Genomic DNA, 15,773 nt, shown 5'->3' with positions numbered 1-15,773 from the left:
ATGTGCAACTGTATTGCTACAGGTTTTTCCCATTAATAGAATGATTCTATTTGTTAGTTTGTGCTTATTAAAAAGGTCTCCCTCGTCTTTCTTTACAGAAAGCTTCTGTTTATTCTTTATATTTTCCTTTGCTGCCCTCTTGCGTTTTCGACATGAATAGTTGGCAACTCAAAGCCTTCTGTACTGTGTACTTGGTCCATCTCCGATTTGGTCTTCTTCTATTTGATTTTATTTTTTATACCACCCCATTAGTGCAATACACTCTTCTGGGTGGTTTAAAGCATGATAAAATAAAACACATACAAACACAATAAGATCATTAATAAACGGTAAAAAAATATTAAAAAACAAAACAAGAGGTGTATTATCCTGGAAGAGGTGGTACATGAGGCATGGGTGGGGTTGCTTTGAAGGCATCTCTAAAAAACAAGATTTTGAGATGCCTCCTAAACTTGGGGAGGGAAGAGGCCACGTGCAGCTCCGCCCGGGAGCTGGCTCCAGAGAGAGGGTGCCACAGCGAAGAAGGCCCAACCTCTCGGAGATGATGTCTGGGCCTCACTCAGGTTGGCCACCCAGAGGAGCCTAGACTGGGAGGATCTGGTGGATCGGGCAGATGACCTCAGGGAAAGATGCTCCAACAGGGAACAGGGTTCCAAACCAGGGAGGGCTTTATAAACTAGGGACCAAAACCTTGAACCTGACGTGGGGCACAACCAGTAACCAGAGGAAGTGAGCTAGGAGTGGAGTGATGTGATCAAATTGGCTCACTCCAGCAACCCTTTTGGCTGCCATGTTCTGGTCCTGCTGTAGTTTCCGGGTCAGCCTCAAGGGAGGCCCCACATAGTGTGCATTGCAGTAGTCAATCTGGGAGAAGATTTGCTCCAAGACCAACTTGTTCGTCTTTCTGGCCGTCCAGGGTATCTGGAAAGCTCTCCTCCAGCACCACATTTCAAACAAATCCAATTTCCCCCCCAGTCAGCTTTCTTTGCTGTCCAGCTTTCACCTCCCTCCACAGTGACTCGAAATGGAGGAGAGGGGAGGATCCTGGTCTTGCTCTCCAGTAACACATCTTTACACTGGGTGATCTTTTCGACGTCTTTCCGACTCTCAGGCTTCTTCTGATTTCTTGTCTGCAGGCTCCACTGGGAATGATGATGGAAACAAGGTATACAAAATCTTGTTAGCTATTTTGATTTCTTCAATTATCCGTGCTAAAGTCGTACAATACCTGACTTGGGGGTGGGGGGGAACAGACCTTCCAGCTGAATAGTTTAGATACATTGACAATGCAATTCACTTTAACAGCATCTTTAGGAAATGTTAGGGTGGGTGGGGGAGCATTACCTTCTCATCCCATTTTTACACACACACACATACACACACACACACATACACACACACACACACGACTCTAACTCAGCCTCGAAAGTTTCCCTGCCAGTTGCCAAATTCACATGTAGGGCTTTAGAGGGTCGTGTGATCTTCCCAAGACATTTTTTTTTTAAAAAAAGCACAAAACAAAACAAACGTATTTTGCATTTACCACGGAATTTGAGTCCAAAGCCCATCGGCGTGGCTGGAAGGAAAAACCAAGGTGGGTGGTAATGAGGGCAGTTCGGCAGAAAAACAGCAAGACAAGAAGGATTAAGAGACACTCATTTTTAAGCCTTTTCCCCTTTTGTGGTGGATCTACGTATGTCACAGATCCCTTAAGCATGTTTGCGAGCATTAGTCAGGGAACAATCCGCCAACGCTCAGGGGAGGGTCACGGGCAGGAAACGAAAGAGTTGAGCCGGGCAGGAAAACGAAACTTATCAGAGTCTGGGATAAAACTGCCAAGTGATCTCACTTCCTTGAAAAGCAGTCAGAGTGTGGCGTTCTCTCCTCTTTTCTCTCTGCGTTATGAGTCTCTACAGCACCCCAGCGAAGGATCTGGATAAGTTCATTTATGACTCTCTTCAGCCCAACATGGACTTTTTGCGTCAGGTTTCCAGGGACGTGGACACCATCTGTTCTTTTCTGAAGGAGAACTGCTTCCGAGATTCTCCCCCTCCCCAGACCAAGGTGTCGAAGGTCGTAAAGGTGAGCGCTGGGGCGACGCAGGTGTGACCAGAAATGGCCAGAGGTCAAGCAGGGGGTGATGGATGGAAAGGGAAGCATCTGTCCCCCTAGAGAACCAAACAGTGGGACAAAGGCCCATGTAGCCAACCCCTCTGTTTTCCTTGTTCTCCATTGATCATTGTCCATTGATCCATTGTTGGGCACAACACAACGGAAGCCACCCAGGATTCCCCCGAGCCAGCTCAGAGAGAGGTGGTGTGAAGGAGCGGTCCAGGAGAGGCCACCTTCAAAGCCTGTCCTTCCCCTTCTCAGTTTGGGGTGGGGATTTGTCTTGTTGGGTCCGCTTTGGGAATAGGACGCTTTGCTTCTTTTCCCAGTCATCAAATGATGTACAGGCCGTTGTGAATCATCCTGTCCCAGATCCCAACAAGAACCCATCCTAGCAGCCTTTATTGTACCTATCCACCTTTTCTTGCTTTTTAAAATCCTTATGGGGCCATGGGATTGTCCGGTTCAAGGAAACTGGATAAACGGGCTATAAGTGATGTATTTGTGGGGAAGGAGATTTGAGTTGCGGGACAAGCTGTCAAGTCAGACTTAAGTCACAATGATGACTCAATCCATTGTCTTGGACTTGATTCTTGAGACTTGGAACCCACCCACTCCTCTTGTTTTCTGGGGGGGAAACATCTTGTTTTAATAGGGACTTGGGACTTGGTGCCAAAGACTCAGACTTGGGACTTGAGACTCAAACCCAAAGGCTTGCCAACATCCCCAAGTATTTGTCCTTCCTCGTAGGGCGGTTCGTCCGGAAAAGGCACAGCTCTGAAAAGGGCTTCTGATGCTGACCTGGTGGTGTTTCTCAGTGTCTTCAAAAGTTACTCAGACCAAAAAGAAGATCGGAAGGAGATCATTGAGGAGATTAGGAAGAAGCTTGAGGAATGTGTCAAACAGAAGGGCATGACGGTGAAGATTAAAACAACATCACGGGATAACGCGCGTGGGCTGAGTTTCACCTTTAACTCTTTGGATGGCAAGGAATCCACTGAATTTGATGTGTTACCAGCGTATGATGCTCTCGGTAAGGCCCTGGGTTACAAGGATGGTGCATTTTCATCCCGCCAAGGGGCTTGTGGGTCTAGTGACATTGTTCTCCTTTTGACTTGCCTCTCTTAAGAAAAGAAGGGGAAAAAAAACAGAAACAAAAAAGAAACCCCTCCCTCCTCTCTTCCACCTTCTGAGGGCAAGCTTTGAATTTTAAAAAAAAGTTATAAAAAGAACAGGACATCCCTAAGCTTTAAACAAAACCCTTTGATTCCCCCCTCTATCCTTCCACAGAGAAGCAGAGAATGTGTTTAATTTCTCAATACTGTTAAGTGGCTAAGCTTAATAGAAACTGAAACCAGATGGGAACTTTGAAGTGGTCGTGCTGTGCTTTGGTTTGTTCCCAATGACTGCATGTGCTGGAAACAAACCAAAAGAGCGACTCAAGCTGAACTAACCAAACAGTATCGCCTGAGAAGGAGCAGAAAAGTATGGGTAGGAAAGCCCTGGGGAGGGGTTGGTTCATATTGGCTCTTGCCTCTTCTGGCCACCTACAAGGGGAGTGAATCAGCCTTGTTCCCCCTAGAGAACCAAACAGTGGGACAAATGCCCATGTAGTCAAGCCCCTCTGTTTTGCCTGTTCTCCATTGATCTGTGGTCCACTGTTGTGCACAACAGGCCAGCACAGAAAAGGCGAGCGACCCGCCCCCCAGGTGTACATCGACTTGATCAACAGCATATCCCGTGGGGGTGAGTTCTCCCCTTGCTTCACCGAGCTGCAGAGAGATTTTGTCGTTGACCGCCCCACCAAGCTGAAGAGTCTCATCCGCCTGGTGAAATACTGGTACAAAGAGGTATGGCATCTTGAAATCTGTTTGGGGTTCAAGTTCCACCGTCAACAAATTCCCCTTCCCTGAGATTTCAGGGCCGTAGGCTCTTCTGAATCTATAGAAACTAAAGAGGAGTGGATTCACTAAATCCCCACTGATTCAATGGGCCTACTCTAGTGTCACTTATTATGCAAAGCAACAGGATTCCAGCCAGTGCGTAACAATGGCAAAGCAAGGCATGTGTGGGAGAGAGGAAACCTGGCCTATGAAGCAGAATTCCTGTTTTATCATCTAACCAAATATTGCGTGGGCCACATATATTTAAACACCTTTGCCTTTAGCCACAAAAGCCAGGGAGGGAGGCAGAGATCGGTAACGTTCCCCTCCCTACAACAACACTTCTGCGATTTGCCCTGTTGGTCAACATAGGATGGCCACCCAATACAGAGATATTTGTATATGCTTTTTGGATATTGTGTATTTTACAAATATGTATTTTGGATATTGGTCACTGACCGTAATAAAGCAATCCAATCTAATACAGAGAGATCCATGATCATCAGTGGACTGTACCCAATAAGCCCCAATCCTTTCATCTTTCTGTTTATTCTAATACGTATTTATTTATTTATTGGATTTCTATCCCGCCCATCTAGACCAAAAGTCTACTCTCTCTGTTTCCTTAAACATCAAAGCAAGTCGTCCTTGCCACTGAAGAAGGAGCCCATTTCCCTTCGTTCCATAGAATCCTAGAATCATGGAGTCTGGAATGGGACTCTTAAGGCCATGGAGCTGAAACCCTTGCTCAGGCCAGAAATCCATGATAGTCCCCCGATCGTCCTGGTTGCCCTCCTCTGAACTGGTTCCAGTATGTCAGTATCCTTCAAGGATTGGTGTCCGGAATCGGACACAAGATAAAACCTAACCAGGAGCCAAATAGAGGACCACGGGAACCTCATGGGATTCGGAGACTAGACTTCTGTTAATGGAGCCTAAAATCGCATTGGCCTTTTTTGCAGCTGCATCATAAGGTTGGCTCATATTCAGCTTGTGATCGACGACAGTTCCAAGATCTTTCTTGCTCGTAGTATTACTGAGCCAAGTATCCCCAACTATCCTCTTTCTTGTAACTGTGCATTTGGTTCTCCCTGCCCCCAAGTATAGAACTTTGCACTTATCCATATTAAATTGTATTCTCTTGTTTTTAGTCTAGTGTTCGCATCTATCCAGATTTTTTTAATGTTGTTTCCAGGGTACTAGCTATTCCATCCAATTTTGTATCATTTCTTAATCCCTTAAATTTTACAGAGATAACCTGTTTCATATGGTGTTGCTCCTAGCATATCTATCCGTATAAGTCGCAGCTCCAACGTGGGAAGTCCTTGCCTCCCAAATATGCTCTGGAGCTACTGGCTGTCTATGCTTGGGAACGAGGGAGCCAAAAGACGGATTTCGACATGGCAGAAGGGTTCCGGACAGTGCTTTGGCTCATTCAACAGTACCGGCAGCTCTGCATATTTTGGACTATCAACTACGACTTTCAGGATGAGACCCTCGGACGATACCTGCGCAACCAGCTCCAGAAACCCCGGTGAGTCTCCTATGCCTTTCCTGGACCCTGTCCCAAAACCACCATGGCTAAAATTGGGATACTTTTTAAACCACCCTAGTTCTCCTGTCACTGATCTAATTTTTCTCCTACCAAAAAGTGGGGAAAGAAACTAGAAGACTAGCTATCCTTGCCTTGATTCTGACCCACAGAGATGAACTTGGTGGAGGAAGGGGCAGGAAGGGGAACTCTGGGCGAGCGGGACCATGTTCTCCTAGGATTCTTCATTTCAAAGGAAACCCCAAGCAGAGTGTAGCCATGCACTTTTCAAAAGCCAGTTTTAATAATTTCATGACCAAGAATGAGTAAGGTCCCGTAGCAGGAGATCCTAACAAGAAAAGGAGTCCAAAAAGAGTGGGAATTAAAAAAATCTAAAAGCACAGCTACAAACAATTCCAAGAAGAAGAAAAAATGTGAGAGGCAGTAAAAAAAAAGGCTGGTATGGCTTCACAGAAAGCTCAGGGAGGACCTCAAAACAAACAAACAAACAGATATGTATAGGAGGTGGATAGAAGGCCAGGTCACCAAGGAAGAGTACGGTGCGCTAAATGTTGGGCTATGACTTATCCGGGACCCCAGTGTACAAAGTTCTTCAAAGTCTTATGAAGTCAGATAAATAGCTTTCCATTCAATCCTTGGGAGAAGGGAGGCTCATTTGGAATACCTTTGCGAGTCTCGAATGAAATCTCACCCACCTTATCACCGCCCGTTTCCATTTTGGGATTTCAGACCTGTCATCCTGGACCCGGCTGATCCAACTGGGAATCTCGGAGAAGGTTGCTGGGATCTGGTCGCTCAAGAAGCCACAATCTGTTCTCAACAGAGATGCTGCAAAACTTATTGGGATGTTCCGGTGAGGATGGACGGCTTCTGCCACCAGATTAGTGGAGAACACTTCCCGGTGTGGGATGGGGTGGGTGGTGAAATTTCCATTTGCAAAAGTGGAGTGTTTGGCTTAGCCTGAACATTCCCGCCATGGGACCCAGCCTGTGCTGTCTTGCCTTTCTGTATCTACTAGACCCTCCCTCCCTTTCACGGACTGAGTTAAAATATGAGTAGATCTGCTGGGAACTCACACTCGGGAATTTGTGACTGTCTGGGTGAATTTGTTTTAGCTGATGAGACAGGAGTTGGCAGAGAGATAAGAGGAAATTGGCAACCAGCCCTTGTTAAAGCAGCTTCCGCTGTAGCTGTCCAGATTTGCAAGAGGCACAGCTACAGCAGAGCTACCTTAACAAGCTGCAAACAAGGGTTGACTGCCAATTTCCTCGTCTCTCTTCCACTGTTTCTTTTTGCTCTCTGAAGTGCTCTATCACAACTTTTTTTTTTGCAGTGGTGGTACCAAGCTTTAAAAACAATAGCATTATTAGCACTATAAGCAAAGATCCAACGTCTCATTGGCTGGATCATCCCAATGCCTTGTAGTTTGATTCCTTTAAAGGGGTGCTCAGTTGACCTCCACAAGTGTCCCTTTGCTGTCTCTCTACTCACCCTGCCGACTAGTAGCAGCCCGGCAGATACTTTCCTGCATCAGCTCAAGCAATCACACCAACTGAACTGATGTGAATGCATTCGCTTTAAAAAAAAGTAGAAGCCCCAGTGGCCAAGGTAAAAGATTTGGATTGTGGGCATAAGCTCTGATTCACATTGACTTGTACATTGTTTAGTCAACAGAAAATAATGCAAATCTGACCATCCTGATCTCAGAGCAAATCCTATATTACTTGCCAACGTAGTCTTCCCTTCAGCCACCCAAACCCTTCCTAAAAATGATATGAACCAAAAAGAAAAGAGCAAAGTGTGTTGCTTATATATCACCGCACAGTGCTGGATGGTTTACAGTTTAATTATGGAGGCTACACCTTGCCCCTGCCCCCACAGCAAGCGGGTTACCCAATTTACTGATCTCAGAAAGATGGAAGGCTTGAGCTGTCTACCTGAGCCAGATCAAACTTAGGATATGAGCAGAATCTTCAGTGCAGTATTGCAGTTTAAGCACAAGGCTCACTGAAGACCCAAAGGGTTTTGTGATGAAATGAAGCTACACACTCTGCTATATAAGCAAAGTCATTTTTTTAAAAATGATTTTTAAATCATAATATTTAAAAATAATAAATAAAAAAATAAAAAAATAAAAAAATATATATTTTAAAAATAATATTTTAAAAAAATATTACAGACTTCAAGTGATGAACAGGAACCTCCGAAGGAAGAAACTTCGTACTGCGCCATTCTCTGAAGAGACCCCGTCCAAGATCATCACATGGAATCAAGGAGAGCCTCTTGTCTTTCAAGTTGTGTTTGTGAAAAGTCAGATTTCTGAATATGGGCTGATTCTCGAGGCTTTCCTAGAACTGTGACCTAGAAAACGGTAGTCCTCTAGATTGAGATGTAGGATACTGCGATATTAGGAAGTTGATTCTCACTTCCCCTCCTCTCCTAATGTTGTTTGATCTGATTGTATTCCTGCTCTAATCACTGGCAAAACCAAGGATTTTCTGAAGTGAAGGCCTTGGCCACTTCTCCTGTTTTTCAAAATGGGGAGGAGGGTGTCAAGATTGCAGACTTTAATGAGGGGGAAAATGAATACAGTATATTGTGCTTTGTAGATCAAGATAAGAGGGCTCATAGAAGACCTTGTCCATACAATGAGAATTTTCTTCTCTGTCTCTTAGCAAGGCCTACCATTCCTTTAAGCTTACCGTAGGACCCCCATATCCATGGGATTGGTATCCATGGTTCTCTGTGGTCTGAAAATAATAAAAATATTCAAAGAAAAAACCCTAAAAATACAGATTTCCGCAATGTATTTACCAGAACTGGTCACTAGAGGGAGCCAGAGGTCATGCTATGCATTTTTGTTGTTGAAGAATGAATAGGGTGGTCTCTGCCTCCCTCTAGCGGCGGGTTCTGGTAACACATGTGAAAATACTTTTTTCTGGATTTTGGAAGAGACAGGTTACAGAAGAACAGCAAAGATGGGGCCTGCCTGGCCTCCAGTGGGAGGGAGTTCCAGAGTCTGGGAGCAGCCACAGAGAAGCCCCCCCCATGCCACCATCAAACACACTGGTGAAGATACAGCTTGAAAGATGGGGTGATTATCCTTCAGAGGAGTGGGGCCCTCCAATGCCCATTCCTGGACCTGCAAATGACCCCCGCCCCGGTCACCACTTAAAACATCCTTCTAATGTTTTAAGATGATGGGATGCACGCAGGACCCAATTTGGCCAGGGGTTTGCTTCTCACTCCAGAGGACCCGGAGGCCTCTCTTCCCAATCCCAGAATGACTTGCTAGGGAGATGATGGGGGGGAGTGGAACCAGGGGTGTGTGTTTTAACCCCTCAAGGCCCACCTGTGGGTTGCATTTTCCACCCCAACTTTCATTACAGGGTGCAGTTAAAGCATGCCTGGGTATCTGGCGAAGTGTATTGTTCCAGGAGCTGTGTGATGCACACACAATTTCAATGTTGCAGAGTTTTGAATGTCTGGTAAAATTGCTTTTGTTATGCAGTACAAGTACAGAGATCCACAGAGGAAAATAGCTTCAAGTTCCCAGATAGTCCACCCCTTTCTCATTTATGTATTTATTTTATTTCTGAAATTTATATACTGCCCCATTAGTGCCATGCAGTATTCTGGGTTGTTTGCAACAAGATAAAAACACAGCAGTCGTATATTAAATAAACAATAACACACAAACTCCATAATGCATAATTTGGAAATAGAACACAGAACATGAGGCATTGATAAACAAACAAAACAAACCATAAACATGTCAGGCAGGGTTATAGTAACTCCCTCTGAGACATTTGATGAAGAAAGAGTAAAAACATTTATTTACTTACAGTTGCTTCACTTTACAGACTTGTGCATGTTGCTTTCTTTACTGCCGTCACGCTTAACAACCAACTGAACAGATCAACAGCAAAGAAACATCAACTGAAGAAAGAGGGTAGGGCAGAAATAACAGTAGAAAGACGGGCCCCTCTTTGAACTCAAAGGCAAGAAGGAATGATTGGTTAGTGGTGGATAGACAGACAGTCACCCCAGCCCAGAAAAAGTCCCTGCCAGTCACACAAACTGCAGACTGCATGCGAGATTGCAAATAAAACTCCCACGAGCACATGGTTTCTACAAACCTCCAATAGTAACAGGCTGTCCGAGGCCATCCGGGTTGCCAAGGGATATGAACAGGAACACATATGGGACAGGGGTGCAATGTGGATAGCGAGTAGCTATTGAATAAGAACAAGTAGTGAAACATAGAACAACATATACAGTAACACAGCACACTTATAGCCATAAGATTCCTCGTGCCAAACTTTAGCTGACCTTGACTCCAGAAACAGAAGGGTTCTTAAGATCTGGTCCCGACCTTTTGCTTTTCAATGACCTACTACTACCTCACAGGGTTGTTTTGAGGATAAAGGCAGCAGGAGGAGAGTCATCAATATTGCCTTGATTGAGCTCCCTGGAAGATAATAGTGCCGTGATTTCCACATGAATGGCTTCATTTCAGCCGAAAGGAAACTACTTTGCACTTCTTGTTTGGGTTTAAGGAGCAGCTTCTAGCAAACAGAAAGGAAACTGAAATCGAACGTGGGGTTGGTTTGTCCCCGAGAAGCTAAATGTTGCAACAAAACCATGTTGATTTCCCCAAACAGCCAAATGTTTTGAAGATTGTCACACAGGATGACTCAGAAGACAAAGACACAAACAGCGGTCAACAAACAGGAAGGGCTTGCTGGTAACGAGTTACTTTTGAGTAACAAATAGCATAAATGGCAAGCACGGCACACAAGACCCGGTTTCAGAACATTCCCGTCCACCTGCGTCACCTGAACTTTAAGAATTATTTTCAAAGTTCTGAGTTTGAATCCCAGCAGAAAACCAGACAGGAGGAGACGGCTGAGATACGACCCCATTTTATTGAGAACGAGAAAATCAGCCGGGGAATTCTCTCAAGGCGAGGAAACGCCCCCCCCAAGACAGTTAACGAGACTCATTTATAAGTTTCTAACAAAGAGCCACCAAAAGAAATATGACTGGTTAAAATTAGTACTAAAGTTGGATCTTTCCCTCTGCTGCTTCCCTGTAATTCACCCCTTTCTCAACGGGTCTCCCCAATACCTCCGGACCTCAGAATTCTCTGCCTTCCTCTTTGCCTCCCCATCTCCACAGCTGTCTTCCCCCCCCCCCTTTGTGTTATCTATGTGTGAAGGTCATCTTATGGTCTTTCTCTGCCGGATGCTGACAGCCTGTCTCTCTTTTATCATGTATGGGTTACAACAGAGTCCAGGCCCTCTGGAAAGCTAGTGGAAATGAGTGACATGTTCCTTCCTTCCAGTGGCTTCTTCCTCTACCTTCCATTTTCCTCCATCCCAATATTTTTAGGAAAGCTCAAAATATCTTACCCTCTGACCTTATCACTCCCCTCCTTTTTAAAATTTCTTCCATTTCAACCTGGGCAATTTCACAGTGGTCTAATAAAAGACCATATTTGTTGTTTAGTCGTTAAGTCGTGTGTCTGACTCGCCGGGCCTTCCTGTCTTCCACCAGACAGATTCATTTCGGTCGCTTCGATGACCCCATCCAGCCATCTCATCCTCTGTCGTCCCCTTCTCCTCTTGCCGTCACACTTTCCCAGCATCAGGGTCTTTTCCAGGGAGTCTTCTCTTCTCATGAGATGGCCAAAGGATTGGAGCCTCAGCTTCAGGATCTGTCATTCCAGGGAGCACTCAGGGTTGATTTCCTTTAGAATGGATACGTTTGATCTCCTTGCAGTCCAGGGGACTCTCAAGAGTCTCCTCCAGCACCACAATTCAAAGGCATCAATTCTTCGGCAGTCAGCTTTCTTTATGGTCCAGCTCTCACTTCCATGCATCACTACAGGATAAACCATACTGTAGCTTTGACTATGCAGACCTTTGTTGGCAAGGTGATGTCTCTGCTTTTTAGGATGCTGTCAAGGTTTGTCATCACTTTCCTCCCAAGAAGCAGGTGTCTTTTAATTTCGGGGCTGCTGTCTCCATCTGCAGTGATCATGGAGCCCAAGAAAGTAAAATCTGTCACTGCCTCCATATCTTCCCCTTCTCTTTGCCAGGAGGTGGTGGGACCAGTGGCCATGATCTTAGTTTTTTTGATGTTGAGCTTGAGACCGTTTTTTGCACTCTCCTCTTTCACCCTCATTAAGAGGGTGAAACATATAGCCCATTCAATTAATACACCCCCCCCCACACACACACATTTGGCTAATCAAGATCATAGCGAGAGCGAGTCAATTCTGTAAAACCACATCTTTTAACGAAATGCTTGTGCCTTGGAGTCTGACTGCCAAGGTCAAAGTGACTTTTTCAAGACCCTCCAAAGACACAGGAGGTGTTCAATGAAAAGGACGCCAGTGTGTGTAGATCTTGACAATTCTTGCCAACTCCCACCGTGGGGAAAACACTGCGGCCCATCTGGGTTCCTGTGAACCCTTCCAAAATAGAAGGGGGTCTGACAAAATATTGTCATGTGGAATATTGAATCGTATCCACCGGGAATGTGTGCATTTCCCCGGCTCGCTCTTTATCTCGTAAGAAAAAGTTATGCAATAAAGAGTGGGGCATCCCCAGGCCTTCATCTTGGCTGAAAAGCCATCCAGAATCATGCCACCGGGCACCTTGGTCAGGGGGCCTGGGCTTGGGACTGCAAAAGAGAAGGGGGGTCCAACAGTTTGGCCCTGTAACGGTTTGGAACGACAGCTCCTAGAAGTCTCCTCGCCCTCCCGAAGTAACGTTCCGAGTCCCGTTCCTTTTTCGGGAAGGTAACGCGCCGAAGCCTGGGTGCCACCGGGCCACGTTCCTTTGGCAGGGAGGACGTTACCCGAACTCCTCCTGGCAGGGCTCCGCAGGCACTCTCTTCCCCGGCCCCGCCGCGTCCCACTCGCTCCGGGGCAGTTTCGTTTTTCGTTCTGGTTTCGTTTTCTCGGCCGCGGAAACGCGCAGCGAAGATGATGATCTGGAAAGGGACGCCTCTGGGCGGGTATATAAAGGAAAGCATCTCCAGCCCCGACGCGCCAGATCGCGTTGGGCGAGCCGGGAAGATTTCGGAGGCTTTTTATTCGGGTCCTTTGCGCCTGGAAAGCAGCGGGAGCGATGGTAAGCGGGGCCCGGAGCGCCCGGCAAGGGGTTGCCAACGGAAAGAGAGACGAGGGCGCCTCTGCTTTGAAGAGGTGTGGGGTTTTACGCACACAGCCGGGCCCTCCACCCCCGGGTCGGAAGGTGGCCCTTTCCACTCCCGGCAGAACAAAAGGGAAAAAAACTTTTGGCACGACTTTTAAGACTCAACACACTAAATTTTTTTTTTTGGGGGGGGCGGCTTTTCTGGATGACAGTCGACAAGTCTGGGTGGGGGCGCTCACCCTGAAATTAAAACTCATTGGCCTTAGAAGTGCCCCGACATTTGCTTCTGAGACTGTGAAAACTTTGGGGGGGGGGCAAGAGGTCTGTCAAAGGCAGAGGAGCCCTGAAGGCTTTTTCATAGGGCACCCCCAGTGAGTCGGTCGTATTTTAATTCGTGTACAGTTTAATGTACAGTTTAACTCGTGTACAGTTTAATGGTTGCTGTTTTTTTTAAAAAAAATCTGATTGTCTTTTTAATTCTGTTCTTTTAATTTTGTGATCTGCCTTGGGTCCCCCACATCTGGAGGGAGCAAACGAATGAAGGGAGCAGAAGTGCACAAGTTGTGTGTGTGTGTGCACACATACACACCCATTGTGGCGTGGTGGATAAAGTGATGGACTGTGGAGGCCTGGGTTAAACTCACCGGGGGGGGGTAGGCGAAAGGGAAAGGTTTCCCCCGTGACCACCAGGCATGTCCGAGACTCTTGGGCGCGGTGCTCATCCCCGTCTCCAAGCCGGTAGAGCCAGCGTTTCTCCGAAGACAGTTTCCGTGGTCACATCTTCTGATTGGGTAGTGGGGGGGCGTTGTGGCCAAATGCTGTGGGGCCCCACCAGAACGAGGTTCGTTTTTCTCCTGGCCAGTCTTTTTCGGGGTCCCAGAGCTTGGGAAAGTCGCTTTGCTGGAATGAGAAATCCCAAAATTCACTAATCAGCGAAAATCATTCTCAAGCACTTGTTGTGCACCTAAGCACGAGAAAATCCTGTAATAGCTCTCCATTGACTATTATTCCCCTCCCCTTTTTCCTTCCTTCCTTCCTCCCTCCCTCCCTCCCTCCAGGCCCTTCGTCTGAACGTCAAGCTCCTGACCGGAGAGCTTCACTCCTTGATCACGTCGCCCACCAGGACCGTCTGGGACTTCAAGGTCCAGGTGGAGGAGAAGACGGGGGTGTCCCCTTACCAGCAGAGGCTGGCCTGCCAGAAGGGCACGTGCGTCGACCTGGCGGACAACACGCCGCTCTCCGCTTACGGGCTGGAATCCGGGAACACCCTCCTGCTCATCGTGAAGAACGAGGAATCCATCCGGGTCTTCCTGAAGAACGACAGAGGGAGAACCAGCACCTACCTCGTCCTCCCTTCTGATCTGGTGTCCCAGTTCCGAGAGCAGGTTCAGCGGCAGGAGAACATCCACACCGACCAGTTCTGGCTCGTCTATGAAGGGAAGCCCTTGGAGAATGGTCACAAGTTGTCCTACTATAAGATTGCACCCAACGGCACCATCTTCTTGAACCTGCGTCTTCGCGGGGGCTGGATGGATCAGCCGAGATGCCCTCCGTGTCTTGGATGAGAGAGACGCACGCCTTCTGAGCTTGTCCTCTTGTACGCTGTGAACTTTCGTAGCATATAAATTATAGGAGCTGACATTTAGTCTGGCTCAAATATGGTTTCCATGTAGCATGTTCTCTTCCTGAACTGTTCCCCTTCAACCTGATCCTCACCAGTGTTTTGTGACTTTTAACAACGGCTGCGCCAAGATGTGTATCTTTTTCCTCCTCCCTCCTCCTCGCCTTTTCCTTTTGGGCTGCCTCTTTTCCTGCGCAGCCATTGTCATGGATTTGCATTTTTGTTTTGTTACATTTTAGTTTAATCTTTGGTTTGTGTGGTGGATTTAGGAGTCAAAATGTCTTCTTCGGTGGTAAGGCCGCCCAGAGTCATACTGAGCGCTCAGTGGAGTGGTCCCTAAATATTTGAAATAAATATATAAATTCATGCAGATGATTGCCGTTCCTGTAAACATGTCCTGAAGCTTGAAGGGTAGAATAGAAAGGTTCCAAACAAATAATGTTATCTGTATTTACAGTTTTGTCTACCGTTGGCTCTGCTTGTACTTTCTGTTTGCAATACCTTTGCTGATATTTAGGTTAAATAAATAAAACAAGGGGGAAAAAGTCATCTTATTGAAGAGTACTGTGAATTTTTACATTTCCCATCTTTGGTTTCACTGAATAATTTGTGTTTTGAGTATCCCACAATGCAGGAGATGTGCCACTTCATCCAGTTCCCTTGGCCAGCTGCAACCTTTCAATCGGACCTTACCTCGCAGGATTGCTGTGAGGACAAAATCATAGGTGGAGAACCTTGCACATCACCTCACATGCATGGGGGTGGGGAAACAAGAGAATAAATGCTACTAATGTCTATGTACATGAACAAAATTGGTTGGGGGCAATTAGTTCCATATGCGAGGGGTAGATCTGTTCTAGCTCCTTTTTGACGGACGTTTAAAATATTGGACTCAGGATGGTTTCCAATCCTCCCTGCCCTAAAGCTAGTCTGTCTTGCAGGGTTGTTGGGAGTATAAAAAGAGAGGAACCTGCCGTTTCTGTCTGGAGCTTTCTGGAGGATGTACCTTAAAAATGCAATAAAAATGTAAGAGCTACAATAACCAAGAAGAATTGCAGGATTTTGTGAGCTGGGGAAACTGGACCACACTTTATGGGCGTTGTGCTCTTTTGATGAGCAGAACGGATCTGGGTTTGTTATCCGTCGATGCCGAGGTGGGTGGGGGATAATGGGAGTTGTGGTCCATAACAGGAACATTTCCCAGGTCTGCAACCATTGATGAAAAGAGTCCAAGGGAGATGTAATATTTCACGGCTTTTAGAGATACGGGTTAAAGAGGATGGGTGCCAAATATGACCTGTGAATAGAGATAAAATTATAGATCCTTTAATTTGGATCACTATTAGGTTTCTGGCTTCAGAGCTAGAGGCTGGGAGTTCAATTCCTGCCTATATCTCCTGGGAGAAAAACCAGCCTGGGTGGCCTTGGGAAAGCTGCACAGA

General features: G+C 46.4%; 1 protein-coding gene across 1 annotated transcript; it reads left to right on the top strand.

The window, feature by feature from the left end:
• Window positions 1-1,842: 1,842 nt before the first annotated feature.
• On the top strand, window positions 1,843-14,880 carry LOC110082886 (2'-5'-oligoadenylate synthase 1). The gene is made up of 7 exons (XM_072983720.2): window positions 1,843-2,082; window positions 2,860-3,142; window positions 3,784-3,959; window positions 5,276-5,526; window positions 6,274-6,397; window positions 7,724-7,771; window positions 13,769-14,880. The coding sequence occupies exons 1-7, from the start codon at window positions 1,903-1,905 to the stop codon at window positions 14,273-14,275; spliced, it is 1,569 nt and encodes a 522-aa protein (XP_072839821.2). The 5' UTR covers window positions 1,843-1,902; the 3' UTR covers window positions 14,276-14,880.
• The last annotated feature ends 893 nt before the right edge of the window (window positions 14,881-15,773 follow it).

Source organism: Pogona vitticeps, chromosome 14 (genome assembly GCF_051106095.1).
Source record: "Pogona vitticeps strain Pit_001003342236 chromosome 14, PviZW2.1, whole genome shotgun sequence".
Taxonomy (NCBI): Eukaryota; Metazoa; Chordata; class Lepidosauria; order Squamata; family Agamidae; genus Pogona; species Pogona vitticeps.
The sequence above is the reverse complement of the archived record's forward strand: the minus strand, read 5'-3'. Positions and strand labels throughout refer to the sequence as shown.

Bases quoted from the DNA above. Each gene is read 5' to 3' on its own strand.
- LOC110082886 (XM_072983720.2), top strand. From the start codon at position 1,903: ATGAGTCTCTACAGCACCCCAGCGAAGGATCTGGATAAGTTCATTTAT. The intron at 5,527-6,273 runs GTGAGTCTCCTA...TTGGGATTTCAG, and splicing joins AACCAGCTCCAGAAACCCCG to ACCTGTCATCCTGGACCCGG. The intron at 7,772-13,768 runs GCCATTCTCTGA...CCCTCCCTCCAG, and splicing joins AGGAAGAAACTTCGTACTGC to GCCCTTCGTCTGAACGTCAA.